We start from the raw sequence: 17134 nt of genomic DNA, 5'->3' as shown, positions 1-17134 counted from the left end.
GCTCGTTTAGGTGTGGCTTTTGCATCAAGCTGAACTGTGGGTGTCTGTCTGCATTCTGCCTTTGCTGCTTTGATGCATGACTCCCTCAAATCCTGAGTTTGGCAGAGAAACTGGGGAAAGGTGGTTTCGGGCTCATCCACTCAGCTTTAAAACTTGCCTGGATGAGCTTGATTTGGCCTATGATGGTCCAAGACAGAATGTCCCCCTCCCCGAATACTTAGGAATAATGATAAAAATAAAATACATAATACATTATTAAAAATAGTTTAAAGCAAATTCAATTCATTATATATATGTGTGTGCGTGCATGCGTTTAAGTCTTAAGGGATAGAAACTTAACTTTTTTTTTTTAAAGGTCAGATTCTTGGGCTGTTCGGTTATACTCTAAGGCCTAAAATTCAGCTTTTGGGATGAGGGTTACAGAATTGTGGAGGACCAACCACACTGTTAATCAGCACCTTGATGATGTTTCTGTTTTGGGGGGGTTGTTCGAAGTGGGGCCAGAGCAACTCCTGTTTTGTTCTTTTGTTTACGTTCCAGAAGGGAGATAGAGTTCGGGTCCTCCGATGGCTAGGCTTGACTAGCTCTACCCGTGATGCTCTGACTGATTTCCTTCCGTCGGTAGACTGATATGTGTAGGGAAGCTTATCTGCCCCTCCTCCTTCCGCCCCTTCCTTCTTTCTCTTCTTCAACTGTCCAAGGCCTTTGCTAGATTTGATGGCTTTAAAAACAGGATTGGACACATTCGGGTGGCCCCCAAATTATGGAATTATCTCCTTGACGGGGTCCGCCTGGTGCCAACACTGTTATCTTTTTGGTGCCAGGTCAAGACTTTCCTCTTCTCCCAGGCATTTTAGCATGTGTTTTTAAATTGTTTTTTTAAAAATGTGTTTTTAAATTTGTGTATTTGTTTTTAATGTTTTTAATTGTTGTAAACTGCCCAGAGAGCTTCGGCTATGGGGCAGTATACAAATGTTAACAACAACAACAACAACAACAACAACAACAAAAATTTACAGAGGAGAGGTCTGTCAGCAGTTGTGAGCTGGGCTAGATAAGCTAACAGGGCCTCCATGGTGTGGGGCAACATATCTCTGAGTCCCAGGGGCTGGGGACAATCAGCAGGGGATGGTGGTTGTTGCCTTCATGCCCTGCTTGTGAGCTTCGCAGAGGTGCTTGGCTGCTGCTGCTGCTGCAAACAGAATGCTGGACTGGATGGATCCCTGACCTGATCCAGGAAGGCAATTCTTATGTTCCTGGAGCATTCTCTGTCTTTATTTTTAAAAGTACTTTCCAACTATTTGTTAAGTGTGCTTTATTTCCAAGGTGCGCTTTGCCTCTTTCACAGGCACTAAGTGTACTTGATCTTTTTCTTATCCTTTTTTTCTCCTCTCATCCCATTTTTGCATCTGACGTTTTCAGGTTTTTAGCATTTTGGCAGGGCTTAGAACACGCAGAAACACTTAGAAAGTGTGGTGTGTGTGTATGTGTGTGTATCTCCTCTACTGTATTTGCCCAAGAATGTCATGGTGCTGGAGGGGCAGGCCTCATCTCAATGGAAACATGGAGGAGGAGGAGAAAAGTGGGGATGTGACCTCTTTTCTATGTCTGTGCATATTCTAAGAATACTGAGATATTCTCCTGCGCTAGTGAAGCAGTGGGGACAGTAAGGGGGCAAAAGTATTGGTTTAAAACAACAGGTGGGGTTTGAATAGTTTGGGAAGGAAGAAACACTCAGGATTGGTGTTTTTAAAAGTTTTAATGAAAAATAGCAGAGATGGGTGCAACACAGAAGTGAACACCAAAAAATTAACATGGGTACAACAAAGCCTTTTCCAATTCCCTTCTTGTTGCATTCAAACCTCTCCTGTTGTTTAAACCAACACTTTCCCCCTCTGTGTTCCTCCATCCTTGCTTTACTCAAACCTCTACTGTTGTTTAAACCAACACTTCCCCCTCTCGTATTCCTCCATCCCTGCTTTACTCAACTCTTCCCATTTTTTAAAACCAGCACTTTCCCCCCTCCATGTTCCTCCATCCCTGCTTTACTCAAACCTCTCCTGTTTAAACCAACACTTTCCCCCTCTTGTAGAAGGTGAAAAGGGTGCTTAGTAGTTGCAATGTATGGCAGAAGGCAGAGGTTTCCATATAGGTGGTCTGTGTGCAAGGGGGGTTGCACAAAAGGTGAGGGAGGGAGGATGAGGAATAAACATGGGAGTGATGTGAAAACGGATGCAGAGTGGGGCTGCAGAATAGAAGAGAGAAGTGGCTTCAGAAATGGGGTTGGGAAGGTGAAAAGAGAACTTAGTAGTTGTATGGACTGGAAAGGGGAAACTTAGGGGGTTACTATGGAGGGAGTGGTGGGGGATGGCAAGCAGAGCAAGCAGGGGTGCAACCCCTTGTATGTATATGTATATATTAAGGGGAATATAGATTGAGCGGTTAATGTCGCCATAAGTCGTAATCGACTCAAAGGCACATAACAAGGTTAATGTGGAAATTCTGCTAAGATATACACATTCCCTAAGGCCTGTTAGAGATTATTTGTAATGGCTGATGTACAAAAATTAGTTGATATGTGCACGTTTCCCAAAGCCTGTTGGAGATTATGTATATTGCCTGGAAAACATGCACAATTCTGTCTTCATGGATAGATTGTGTGCACATTCATGAGGCCTGGTGAACATGCACAGTGGGCAGTTGTTATGCACGTTAACCACTCAATTTATGTTCCCCTAACATGCACACACACACACACGCACAAACATGCTGAGCAGAGGTTTGTTAAACATTTCCCAAACACCTGACAATCAGCTGGTTGTCAGGCACTTGGGAAGCACTGCACAAGCGGCTTTGCAGGGGCTTTTAGTCAGCAGTGCCTGCAAAGCCCCTTTTGGCCAAGCCCTGCCTTTACCTGCGCCACACCTGACATAATATGAGAGCTTTAAAAATATTTCACTCATTCTGAAAGAGGAAAATATTTCAGACGGTTTTTTTACTTCCCCGTCTCCAATTTCAATTTTTTCCATTTCACATTTGTGTGCCTGTGTGGGAGAAATAATGGGGAATATGCCTCCCCTGCCCCATCCCTGCTGACCTTCAGATAATTTGGCCTCAGGGCCTCTTGGGACATGTCGTGTGTTTGTTTTCCATATGCTGGTATTGCTTTCTGGGTGAAATTTGTTTATGTATTGTTTATTTATTGCAGAGCTTGGAAAAGTTACTTTTTTGAACTACAACTCCCATCAGCCCCAGCCAACATGGCCATTGGATTGGGCTGATGGGAGTTGTAGTTCAAAAAAGTAACTTTTCCAAGCTCTGATTTATTGACATATTTATAATCCACTCTTTAAAAAACGTTATATCAAGGCAGTATACAACACACAGAATGTTAATAAAGTCAGTAGAATATCTGTAAAAGCACCAGTAAATACTGGTTGGTTAAAAAAGAAATTCATATTGTGAAGACTGAACAATACAGTTTTTAGGAGATGCGTAGAAGAAGGCAGGAACCTTTCCCGACAAATCCCTACTGGTAGGGAGTTCCACAGGGCTGGCGCTTCCACACTAAAGGCTCAGCCCGTAGTGAAGGTCAGCTAAACTTTAGGGGCATAGAACCCCACGTTGATCTGGAATAGGTGCTGGCCATGTCAAATCCAGCCTGCTGCTGCTGCCTGGCAGGCACTGCTTCCATCGCAAAATGAGAGGGCTCTGTGATGAAAGCCTCCAAAAACACTTACCCACCACTTCCTGTGTTGGTGCATGGCACTGCGGTGGCTGCAAGGACTCCTAGTGGGGGCAGAAGCATCGTTTGGGTTGCCCCTCACTCATCCCTGACTGTGTGTTATCAGAATGCAACACTTCTCTCTCCTTGCTCTTCAGGTAATCAAGCCAGATGGTTGTGACACCGAAACGACAGAAAATGCTCAAGGAGCAGCTGCCCCTGGGAATTCCCCGGGCCGCTGCATGCTTCGCAGTCCAGTAAAAGGCGATGCTCACAACCCAGATGTTGTTATAGAGGCTCAGTTTGATGGCGAAGATGTTGAGGGCGAGCAAGACTGCCCAAAAGAAGTCAAGGATCTCAAGCAGCTGTCCTTGGGGGCTGGAGAAAGTGGTGAGTTTGGATTCAATCCTAAATTGTTGACCCACCTTTTTTCCATTTCCTTTAAAACAGGTGCTTAAATTGTCTAAATTCAGTTGTGTGGCCTGATGAACTTCAGCTATTGTTTGTGGTCTTTTCTGGGATTTTAAGGACCTCCAAAGGTTCAAAGCAGCACAGTCCTTTAAGCACTGGCCTGCTGCAAAAGCCCCTTGTACATTTTAACAGATGCATGTGAAAAATGTACCTGTCCACAGAACCTGCCCATGTGTCTGTCTGTCTGTCTGTCTGTCTGTCTGTCTGTCTCTCTCTCTCTCTCTCTCTCTCTCTGTGTGTGTGTGTGTGTGTGTGTGTGTGTGTGTGTGTGTGTGTGTGTGTGTGTGTGTGTGCTTGGATGGCTTGAATTAGGGTCTGGCAAACTGTTCTGAAGGAATTTTTCTCTGTCTCAAGCTGCCAGCCGCTCCTTGTGCAAGAAGGGTAGAATAAACCATGAAACGTTAAGGCTGGGTATTTTGATTGAACAGGCACATCCAAAGAACACAAGCCCAAGGTAGTTTCCCCAAGAGATTGCCTGCATATTCCTAAGTGCAGAATAAGGGAAAGGGTGATGGCTGAGAGGCAATTTGTGTTATTTTATTTTAACAAGATTTATACACTCCGTAATCAGAGAAACCTCTAAGCAGTTTACAAAAAATATAAAATTGTGGGAAAGTGGATGGAAAGTTGGACTGGGAAGATCTGGGTTTGAATCATCACTCAGCCATGGAGCTTACTGTTGTGAGAATGAAATACCACCTCAGGCTCTTCTTGTATATTCTGGATGCCATCTTACAGGAAGGTTAGCATAGCCTCCAGAAAGAATAGGGCCTTTTTCTGTAGCAGCTCTGATGCAGTCTGGTTCTCTTCGGGGAGATGTTCGTACAGCCTGTTCCCTGCTGGCTTTTTGAAGGCAGGAAAAAAACGGTCTTTGAAAAGTGGCTGCTGGGTTTTTGGGGGGTCTATATTGCTCTTCATTGCTGCCTCTGAACACCAGTTGCTGAGAAGAATGCGGTCGCACTTGGGTCCCGCTTGCAGGCTTCCCTTAAGCCGTTGTGAAACAGAGGGCTGGACTAAGTGGGCCTTTGGCCTGATCCAGCAGCCAGGATGGTCTTGTGATGCTATTTTCCCATCATTTTGGAAGTGGGAATGGTAGGAGTGTTGTTATTATGATTATCTTTATTTACACCCCGCCCTTTTTCCAAACTGGAACTCAAGGCGGCTTCCTGATGAAAGTAAGTACGTATCATTAAGAACCTATAAACATATAAAAATCAGCATTAAAACAGAATAAAACTATTAAGATGTTAAACCAATTAGACATGCACTTAAAATACTGCAGCCCAGTTTAAGAGCATGCAAGTAAAACAATAACATACAGCACCCTGTTCAATCACTACCCTTAAAGCCTTCAGTTCCAAAGGCCTGCCGGAAGAAAAAAGTCTTTAGCTGTCGGCGGAAGGACTGCACAGAGGAGGCCATTCTTGCCTCCCTAGGGAAGGAGTTCCAGAGCCTAGGGGCAGCCACCGAAAAGGCCCTGTCTCGTGTCCCCACCAGTCGCACTTGTGAAGGTGTTGGGATCGCGAGAAGGGTCTCTCCTGAAGATCTCAGGGTCCGGGCAGGTTCATATAGGGAGATACAGTCTGACAGATAGCCTGGACCTAAGCCGTATAGGGCTTTATAGGTCATAACCAGCACTTTGAATTGTGTCCGGAAACAGATTGGCAGCCAGTGGAGCTGTTGAAGCAGGGGAGTTGTATGATCCCTGTAACCAGCCCCAGTTAACATTCTGGCTGCAGTTCGTTGCACCAACTGAACTTTCTGAACAGTCTTCAGAGGCAGCCCCACGTAGAGCGCGTTACAGTAGTCTAAGCGGGATGTAACTAAGGCATGCGTCACTGTGGCCAGATCAGACGACTCCAGGAACGGGCGCAGTTGGCGCACTTGTCTTAACTGCAAAAGCACTCCTGGCCACCGCAGAAACCTGGGCCTCCAAGTTTAAGGCTGAGTCCAGGAGCACACCCAAACTGCAAACCTGCGTCTTCAGGGGGAGTGTAACCCTGTCCAGCACAGGCTGAATCCCTATTCCCTGACCCGCCTTTCGACTGACTAGGAGCACCTCTGTCTTGTCTGGATTAAGCTTCAGCTTGTTCACCCTCATCCAGTCCACCACTGATGCCAGACACTGGTTTAGAACTGAGACAATTTCCTTGGAATGAGGTGGAAAGGAGAAATAGAGTTGGGTGTCATCTGCATACTGATGGCACTGAACCCCAAACCTCCAGACAACCTCTCCCAGCGGTTTCATGTAGATATTAAATAGCATGGGGGACAAAACTGAACCCTGAGGGATCCCACAGGCCAACGGCCAGAGGGTCGAACAGGAATCCCCCAGCACCACCTTCTGCGTTCGCCCCTCCAGGAAGGAACGGAGCCATCGTAAAACGGTGCCCCCAAGTCCCATCCCGGCAAGGCGACCCAGAAGGATACCATGGTCGATGGTATCGAAAGCCCCTGAGAGGTCCAACAGAACCAACAGGGACACACTCCCCCTGTTCTCTGCGTAGGTCATCCACCAAGGCGACCAAAGCCGTCTCCGTCCCATAACCAGGTCTGAAACCAGACTGAAATGGATCTAGATAATGCTTTTCATCCAGGAATCCCTGGAGCTGGGAGGCCACCAGACGCTCTATTACCTTGCCAAGAAATGGGATATTAGACACTGGCCGATAATTATCCATAATAGAGGGGTCCAGGGAGGGCTTTTTCAGCAAAGGCCTTACAACTGCCTCCTTTAGGCACATTGGAAGTCTGCCTTGTTGTAGGGAGGCATTGGCCACTTCCTTCACCCACTCGGCCAGGCCCCCTCTGGCACTTTTAATAAGCCAGGAAGGACAAGGGTCTAGCAGACATGTGGTGGGCCTCACCTCACCAAGGATCCTGTCCACATCCTCGGGTTGTACAAGTTGAGAAGAATCCATTATTATTGGACAAGCAGGAGCCATAGTTACGTCCACTGAGCCTGTATCAACTATAGCATCCAAGTCGGAACGAATCTGAATGACTTTATCTGCGAAGTGCCAGATGCCTTCCGAGCGAGAGTCTGCAACTGGCAGAAGGCTGGCCCTCCCTGGGTGTGAGATAGGGGGAGAGTAGATGTGCCCTGTGTGAAAGATATTGAGTGGGTCTGACTGTTCCCAATTCTCTCAGAGGTCTACTGGGCTAATTGGTTCAGGTAGGTTTTGTTGGTGGGCTCTTGTTGTGTCCATATCAGAAGTTTAGGAGGAGTCTTAGCAAGGAGAGACGTGGGTGATGCCACCCCAATTTCAGTGATCACGAGTGACCATAGAAGACGAGGGCAAGGCTATCTATGCCTTATTCCTCCCTCCCACTCCTCTCATGGATGGGTTCCTCGTTGCTCATCTGCTGTGCCCACCAGCCTGTGTGTACTGTTGTTTAATGCCAGATCGGTATACAATAAGACCAGACTCATCCATGATTTCATTGTGGATGAAGGTGCCGATTTGGTGTGCATTACTGAGACCTGGGTGGGTGAGCTGGGAGGAGTTGATCTGACCCAGCTTTGCCCACCTGGATACTCAGTGCAACACCAGCACAGGCTGCAGGGACAGGGGGAGGAGTTGCTGTGGTCTACAAAATTCCATCTCTGTCATCAGGAAACCACTCTGTCTTGGAGTTGGCTGTGAGGGTGTGCACCTGGTGTCAGGACAAGCAGACAGTAAACCTGGGTGGGTGAGCTGGGAGGAGTTGATCTGACCCAGATTTGCCCACCTGGATACTCAGTGCAACACCAGCACAGGCTGCAGGGACAGGGGGAGGAGTTGCTGTGGTCTACAAAATTCCATCTCTGTCATCAGGAAACCACTCTGTCTTGGAGTTGGCTGTGAGGGTGTGCACCTGGTGTCAGGACAAGCAGACAGTAAACCAGGGTTGCTGCTGGTGTACCATCCACCCTACTGCCCGGCTGCTTCTCTCATTGAGCTGGCGGAGGCTGTCTCGGCTGTGGTGTTGGAGGAGTCCAGAACGATAGTGCTGGGTGATTTCAATGTCCACGCTGAGGCTGCCTCTAGTGTTCCGGCTCGGGACTTAATGGCCTCCATGACGACCATGGGGCTGTTGCAAGTTGTCACTGGCCCAACACATAGGGCAGGGCACACCCTCGACTTGGTTTTTGCTCCAGATGGAGGAAGGGGTGGTCTGGAGATGGGGTGGTGGTGGATGTCACCCCATTGTCATCGTCAGATCACTTCCTGGTGAAGTTTAGACTTACGGCTCCAATCCTCCCATGGGAGGGTGGTGGACAGATTAAGATGGTCCACCCCGAGAGTCTAATGGAATCCACTGGATTGCTGAATCGTGGGGGAGTTTATTTATTTATTTATTATTTTATTTATATCCTGCCCTATCTCCCAGCAGGAGCCCAGGGCAGCAATCAATCAATCAATCAATCAATCAGTTACCTGGAGTTTTTTGCCTACCAGCTATGCCACCCCTGTTTTTTAGTTGGTTTTGCTTTAGGAATGGTTCTAAAGGACCCCTCTGTGTAGAGCAGGTAATAGGACCACAACCTGCAGGATGGTTGTGAAGCCTGAATTAAAAAGCTCAGAAGCGCTGGAAGTTCCAGGGTAATTCCTCAGAAGCATCCAGAGGGTGGCACACTCCACTGTGTTCTCCACTGTCTGTCCCTCTTCCAAGGCCCCTTAGCCCTACGTCATCCCTGGAGTCCTTCCTTCCAGCTTTTGCACTTTTTCTTTCTTTTTTCAGTTAAGGCACAATATTTAACAAGGCATGTCTCTCAAAATAAGCTGTTCACCATTTCTTTTTGATGCCAAGGGTCTCCTGTGGCGGCTTGCTTCAGTGTGACATTTATGAAATGGATGTAATGCGGGTGGTGTATTTTGCAAAATGTCGTTTTCAAGGAGATGAGATTAATCTTCCCCAACAGTAGATTGGGGGAATCCAGTATTTTGGTCTTTGAGTTTATTTATTTTTTAAAAACAACAACAACAAATCCCCTCTATTCTGTGGAAACCTGAAGCATAAACAAATTGCTTGTAGGGTATCCTTGGAAGCATTCCTAGACATGACTAATGCCACTCGGGTAGCCAAGCTTTGATATAGATGTGCTTGCCGCTTGGTATCGTGCTGTTGGTAAAAGGAGGTGCTGCAGCTGAGTGGGCCCCTCTGCCTAAGTTTGCATTGCATGCGGAGAATTCAGTGAACCTCAAATTTTCAATCTGCCCACGTTCGAGGGAGGCCTAGAAGATGCTGTGTCCAGGGTTTTGTATGCAGCAAGCTTAGATGAGCTCAGATGCAGTCCTATTCTGAAGCCATTTGTTGCAACACACCTGGGAGCAGTTACTGTGTAGCCAAGAGCAGCGATCTTTTTGGCTCTAGGTCTAAATAAAGTAAGTGAAATGTTTCCACCTTGCCAGCATCTGCTCTTGCCAAATAAGTGTATTTGCTTTCTCTGTATTACTGAGAGTAAAGCACCAACGCATATTACAAGTGATCTGAACCAATTGGAGACAATAGAAAAGTTATTCTTCCCTCTACAGGTTCCTCCTCTAAATAGTTTGTTGTTTTTGCTGGTTTTGCTCCTCCCCTTCCTCCATTCTCTTCCTGCCTTTGTTCTCAGTTAGTAATGGCTCCCTGAGCGCAGGCCATATGGCTGTTCCATGTTACCTTTTTGTAATACTAAACCTTTACCTTTTTGTAGTAATAAACCTTAGGTTTCTTTATTCTTTCAACTACCAGACCAGTTATTCCTGCACTCTGCTGCAATACACACATATACACGCATACAAAAAAACTCTGATATGTATCTCCTGAATGAAAAAATGCTGTACACTCTGGCTTGTTCAGAGGGACCTGACTTGAAACAAACAGCTGTGGATATAAGTGAAAGAGACACCGTAATAGTTTTCAGTTATAATCTTCTTGCCTTTCTGAAACTTTCAAGGTTTGAGATGTAGTTGGGTGAGTGTGCTGGTGCTCCGCTCCCATTAATCTAAAATGACATCTTGCTGGATATTGCATCTGTGGCCAGGGCCGGCCTCAGGCATGCTGGGGCCCTTGGGCTCCAGCCTGCCCCGGGCCCCAGCACTCCCCTTCTGTTCTAAAGGGCGGCCAGGTGGGGCACCGGCCGAGGGCCCCTGCGCTCCCCGTCCGCAATCCGCGACAGGATTGCTGCCATGTATAGCAGGGCAGGAGCTTCAGAGCCACCCGCCATTCCCACGCTCTACTTACCTTTCTCTGTGCTGTTTTTTCGGCGGTGCACACTGCACGCACAGGTTTGCCATCAATCAAGATGACGGCCAAGGTTTCCCTAAGGGGCTGAAGCCTCTGCTGCCATCTTGGTTGATGGCAGCAATGTGTGCGTGTAGCACGCGTGCGTGGCATCAACCAAGATGGTGGCAGAGGCTTCAGCCCCTTAGGGAAACCTCGGCCGTCATCTTGATTGATGGCAAACCTGTGTGCACAGTGCGCGCAGCCTCAAAACAAAGCAGAGAGAAAGGTAGGTGAAGCAGGGGAATGGCGGGTGGCTCTGAAGCTCCTGCCCTGCTATCCATGGCAGCAATCCTGCCGCGGATTGAGGACAGGGAGCGCAGGGGCCCTCGGCTGATGCCCCACCTGGCCGCCCTTTAGAACCAGTCCTACCTGTGACTCTCAGCACTAAAAGCAAGGCTTCCCAGGGAGAGTGGGGTGGGGCCTTTTACCAGCCCTCTTTGGCCTAGTTTGTGTATGTGTGTGTTGATTGGCCCAGAGGGTGGCAATGAGAAAATGGGCCTTTTCTGTAGTAGCCCCCCTCCCATTATGGAATGGTCTCCCCAGGAAGGCCTGCCTGGTGCCAACCTTGTCATTGTTTCCGTGCCCGACAAATATATTTTGTTTTTCTTGATCAGTAGGGCAGTGGCAATGATAATCTGTTTTTAGTGTTTTTGTGATTTTTGTTGTTGCATGTTTAAATGCTTTGGGATTTTTTAAATGGAAGAGTGATATATTTACATTTAATACACCTAACCCTAAACCCAAGTGCCAGCTGTACCCCACACCCCAGCCATTGCAACATGATCTGCTACAGCAGCCTTCACATGGCGGTGCTGGCTGGGGCTGATGGGAGTCGTAGTCCAAAACATCTGGAGGGCAAAGGCTGAGCTCTAAAGTAACTGAGAGTGCTGAACAACCTAAGAGCTGCCAGCTAGATGCCTCTGGGGAGCCCATGGCAATAAGCCCGCTTCCACTCTTGCTCCCCACAATCTAGCATTCAGTGGCAACTACCTCTGTATCCGGAGGTTGCATATGGGCACTGTGACGAGCAGCGGTTGACAGAGCACTCCGCCATGAATTTGTTGGAAGTGGGGAGAGAGCAACTCCTGTTTTGTTCTTTTGCTTATGTTCCAGAAGGGAGATAAAGGTCCTCCAGATGGCTAGGCTTGACTAACTATACCTGTGATGCTCTGACTGACTTCCTTCCGTTGCAGACTGATGCGCTTAGGGAAGGTTATCTGCCCCTCCTCCTTCTCCTTCTTCTCTTCTTCGACCGTCCGAGAGAGAGGAGACATCTTTGTCTTTGCTCTCTCTCCTGAGCTATTAGGGCAACTCCCAAACCTGGGTGTTGCGCCTCCAACTTAGTTAGTCAGAACTAGGCATGCCTTTCCTATCTGCTATGTATTTCTATAAATAAAGTAGCTTTTCTTATTTTACTAAGTCTTAAGTCTCAGTGATCTCAATGCAGGGTAAAAGCCTGCCACTTAGGTAGCCGCACACACTGGCACACACACATCTCGGACCGTTGACGATCTCTGATAATATCTATACAAATTTACACAACAGAATTTGCCTAAACTCCTTTCAAAGCAGGCGTGGGGAACCTGTGGCCCTCAAGATATTGCTGGATTGCAACTCCTATCATCCCTGACCATTGGCTGTGCTAGCCAGGGCTGGTGGGAGTTGAGAGTCCAATTGGATCTAGAAGGCCACAGGTTCCCTACTGCTGTTTGCAAGCTTATCCAAGCTAACATCCATCACTGCATCTGGTGGTGGTGGTGAATATTATATAAAGGGCATGTGTGTGACACCGCAACAAGATCTTACACATTCTGCATATTTGTAACTGAGGTGGGTGAGCATGGTGTTTGGTAACAGATGCATTCTTGCCCATTTAAAAAACATTGGCAAGTAAGTTTCTGATCCTTACTGTTGAGGGAAGTGTGTGACTAGGGATGGAAAGATCTGTCTGTTTCGGTTCTCTCACTTTCTCACTTTTCTAAAGTTAAATTCAGTTCTCTACATTTCTACAGTGATCTGCGAATTTTTTTAAAAAAAACCCTCCTGAAAATTCTCCACCGTTTAGTGTGAATTTCTCCAAATAAACACGTTTTTGTAGGTAGTTTTGGCAAAGGTACACATTTTTGCAAGCCGTTTCTCATCATTTCATGCCTTTCTGCATGTTATTTTCACTCATATATTCATTTTTATGCACACTTTCCCCTAATATATGCATTTTTGTAAATGTTGTTTAGTTGGCAAAGTGCATCCCAATATTCTAATAAATGCGAATTTCAAAGGACGGCTGTGTTTCGGTTCTCATATTGTTTCAGAAAGTGGGAATTTGATAAATTCTGCTTGAAGTGCAAACTGAATTGAAATTCTCACCCATCCCTAATGTGGAGAGTACCTAGTGAAACCTCAGATCCCAGAGGCTAGTTAAGTGAGATTTCAAGGGCTGGACCAGAATAAGGGGAAGAGTCAAAATGAGCCTCTTGCTCTAAATGAAAAATGAAAATGAAATGAAATTGGGAGTTAAAAAAAAAAACATAGAAAGGAAGATTGGAGGGAAACAACACTCCTGAAGGGGCTATTGCAAGTATCCTTTGCAGTAAGGCTGACTCAGGTGTCTGGATTTATCCCCATCGTGAGATGTACCTCGTCCTCAGAATCTCCAGCCTACCTGGCGTTCATCTATATTGCTTGTGTTTTCACCCAGGGCTTCCCATTCCCGTAACTTCTCTTAGCTAGATGGGTGCAGCAAGTTCAGGAACCAGGAAAAAACAGCCATGGCAAGGTGGGGTTTCTTAAAAGAGTGTTGGAAGGAAACACCGTCAGGGAAGTTGCCTTTTGGTTTTTTTTGAGGAACATTCCGAAGGTGTTATGAAACATTTCGGGTATATGCTGTTTACAGCCTGGCTTGGCTGGCGTTCCCTCTCTTTTCCCCCCACCCCCGAAGATACACAAACAGGAAGGTTGCATTTTGCTCTGCTGGACCCACAGGGCAGGCAATTCCCGGCAAGGTGAGCCAAAACTTTACCTGAGAAACATTTCTGCTTTTCTAAGTAAGAGGACAGTGCAGTTAAATGCATTTGTTTGTTGCTTCCTGGTTCTGCAAATGAGGATGTTTCATATTTTGCTCACTAGTCTTGGCTGTACTGGCTTGCTTGCAGCCCTCTGGCCCTATAACGACTGCGAAGCTGGAAAGTCCAATCTCGCCAGGGAATCTCTGAAACATGGAATGTGGCCACTGATGAAGGAGGAATCCTAACGTCTTAAAGAGAAGCTTAGACATATGAGCTTGGTCTTGTGTTCAAAACAAACCCAAGGTTTATGTATCAAGCAAAGACTAGCTACCAGCTGCACATTGCAAGTGGAAGTTTGCAAATTGCCCAGGAGACACGCTGTCTCACAGAGAACTTCCATATCGGCACTGCAACGGGAAGTTGGTCTGCTACCTTATGTGACCTGCAGGGATCTATCTCTTGTCCTCTGCACGTGGGAGTCTCAGGCCATACAACACAGGCTCACCTTTTGAATTAAGGTTGAGTGCAGTTGCAATTAAAGCATCCGAGTGAAGAGCTGCGTGCCCTGTCTCATCCTGTGCTGACTTCTGCACGTAGCTTCTTATTTGTGCTATGTGCAACGTCCGCTTCCTTGATGAAGTCCTTGGTCATGGCCCTTTTGCTACCCACTCTGAACCCTGAGAGATTACCTTCTAGTTCTCTTTTTCTCGTAGTGTTCATTTATTTATTTATTTATTTATTTATTAAATTTATTAGTCGCCCATCTGGCTGGTTGTCCAGCCACTCTGGGCGCCGTACAAGATTAAAAAACAATACATTAAAACGTTAAAATTTAAAACCATAACAGTAAAAACCTAACCCACCCCAAAAGCCTGCCTGAAGAGCCAGGTCTTCAAGGCCCGGCGGAAGCTCATCATAGAAGGGGCATGGCGGAGATCATTTGGGAGAGAGTTCCACAGGGTGGGGGCCACTATTGAAAAAGCCCTCTCTCTAGTCCTCACCAGTCTAGCTGTTTTATCCGGTGGGATCGAGAGAAGGTCTTCTGAGGCTGATCTTGTTGAGCGGCATCCCTGACGATGCTGGAGGCGCTCCTTCAGATAGACTGGGCTAAAACTGTGTAGGGTTTTAACCCAAAGCATCTCAAGGTAGCCAACACATTTTAAAAAAACAAACCCAAACTGGCAATAAGTGCAGTTAAAACAAAAGCGCCTTCCATCCATCCGTGGTCGGTAAAATGAGTACCCGGCATATGCTGGGGGGTAAAGAAAGGCTGGGGGAGGAACTGGCAATCCCACCCCATATATACGGTCTGCCTAGTAAATGTCGCAAGACATCACCTTAAGAGTGGGAAACGACTCACAATACAAGTGCGGGGACACCTTTACCTTTAAAACAAAAGAAGCCAACCTCACCCACAGCCCAATGAGACACAAATGAACTAAGTTCCCAGCATCACAATCTCCCTCCCTGGCTACTTTTTCACTAACTTAACACCAGTAAAAGATGACCTTGGTTAGGCCCCTTTGGGAAATGAAAGGTGCGGGTTGGTGAGTGGGTGGTGGCAACTACAGATGATGCTCTGCTTCTCTTAGCCACCTGCTTAGCTTCTAAAGCCAGGGCCTTTTTAAGCAGGCCCTCCCCCTTTCACCACCACGCTCCATCATCAACTTGAAGCTTCCAAGAAGAGCTGCCTTGCTTTGCGTCCAACCCATGGTCCGTCCAGCCCAGTGTTCTGTTCTTAACCGTGCCCCCTGCCCCACAGTTGCCTCTGGGCAAGTAGAAGCAAGGGATGCAAAGTGGGGTGCTTTTGAGGGGGGGCTGCTCATGCACATCTTCCTCTCGACTCCTCGCTGCTGCCGCTGCACCCTTTCTCTGCTCCCCTCAGGGCCCTTTCTCTTTGGCTGATAAAACGTTGAATGTGAGTGCAACTCAGAAGTGGGGTGCCATTTTTCAGCCCTAAGGGCCACATTCCCTTGTGAGCAACCTTGCAGGGGCCACATGACAGTGGTGGGCAGGGGCAGAGGGAAAAGTGGGTGGGGCTGTTGTGCTGCAGACTACCTTTCAGTAATGCAAAACAGAGAGGTTTCTACACATGCACACGACTGTTGGAAATGGGGCAAGAGGAACTACTGTTTTGTTCTTTTGTTTGTGCTCCAGAAGGGAGATAGAGCTAGGGTCCTCCAGATGGATAGGCTTGTTTACCTTTTACCTGTGATGCTTTGACTGACTTCCTTCTGTCGCTAGACTGTGATGCCTTTAGGGAAGCTTACCTGCCCCTCCTCCTTCCACCCTTTCCACTCCTTTGTCCTCCAACTGTCCAGGAGAGAGGAGACATCCCTTTGTCTCAGCTCTCTCCAAGCATGGGGCTGACTCCCGCACCTGGGCGTTGCGCCTCCAACTTAGTTAGTTAGTTAGAACTAGGTATGCCTTGCTATCTACTATGTATTTCTATAAATAAAGTAGCTTTTCTTATTTTACTAAGTCTCAAGTCTCAGTGATGCTGATGCAGTGTAAAAGCCTGCTTTCGTAGGCAAACGCACGCACACACTGGCACATTCGCATTTCAGACCGCTGCTACTCTGCTGTGCTGCTTAACTAATTTATCACCAGCAGCAACGACATTTTCCCATTCTCCATCAAGGCAAGCAAGAGGCATTGCCTCAGTTGCAGAGACACATTTCTGGGCAGGCAAAAGCCCTTGAAGAGAGCATATAGCAAGGGCAGAGAGGGTTGTGGCCTGGGGATGGGGAGTTGCCAAGTGAGAGTCTCAAGGGCCGAACAGAGAGGCCTGGAGGTCTGCATTTGGTCCCTGGGCTGACCACAGCTTCCCCACCTCTGGTGTAGCTGTTCATGAGCTCTGGCTTTTTAAAGCCCCAAGTGTGAGTGGAAGCCCACATGGTGACCTACTAGAAAGAGCACCATTGTCGTCAGTGGCAGTGACGGAGGAATGGGAGTGGGCGCATCAGCAAGAGAGACAGGTGGTGGCAGCACTTTGGATTACCAAGTTGGATGGCTTTAAAAGATTAGACAAATTTGTGGAGTATAAGCCTATCAGTGGCTACTAGCCATGATGGCTATGTTCTACCTCCACTGTTGGAGGCAACATGCTTCTCAATACCAGCTGCTGGGAACTGCAGGAGGGGAGAGCGCTCTCCGCACTCAGGTCTTTCTTGGGCGCTTCCCTCAGGCAAGTGATTGGCCACTATGAGAACAGGGTGCTGGACTAGATGGGCCAATGGCCTGACCCAGCTGCAGGACTCCTCTGATGTTCTTATTTCACTTCCACAAGAGGTTAGCGATGGTCACCAGTTTGCCCAGAAGAGGGGAGCCTGGTGGGGTGGGGAGGAAAGGGTAGGGATGCCGAGCCTTTCCTGAGCCATCCTCTCTTTTTCATAGAATCGTAGAGTTGGAAGGGGCCTATAAGGCCATCAAGTCCCACCTCCTGCTCAATGCAGGAATCCAAGTTAAAGAAATTCCTGACCTGTGGCTGCCTCTATACCCACATCTCTGTTGCCACCTGACATTATAGCATTTGCGTAAGTACAGAGTCCATACTGCCCTGCTTCCTGCCCCCCTCCTTTTAACCCAGTGGCATTAACAGCACCAGGTACAGCATAAAAAAGGAAGCTTGGATCTGAGACAAACGCAGTCATTATTCTCGCCAGGATTTTGTAACTGGATT

The 17134-nt window shown here is 47.4% G+C and overlaps 1 protein-coding gene across 1 annotated transcript in view; it reads left to right on the top strand.

The window, feature by feature from the left end:
• The window catches only part of DIS3L2 (DIS3 like 3'-5' exoribonuclease 2), a 322655-nt gene that overhangs the window by 110257 nt on the left and 195264 nt on the right, over window positions 1-17134 (top strand). The window contains 1 exon segment of the mRNA XM_061637537.1: window positions 3883-4114. Within this exon segment, the coding sequence (XP_061493521.1) occupies window positions 3883-4114 (232 nt within the window).

This window comes from Rhineura floridana, chromosome 7 (assembly GCF_030035675.1).
Source record: "Rhineura floridana isolate rRhiFlo1 chromosome 7, rRhiFlo1.hap2, whole genome shotgun sequence".
NCBI lineage: Eukaryota > Metazoa > Chordata > Lepidosauria > Squamata > Rhineuridae > Rhineura > Rhineura floridana.
This window is presented reverse-complemented; position numbering and strand designations above follow the sequence as displayed.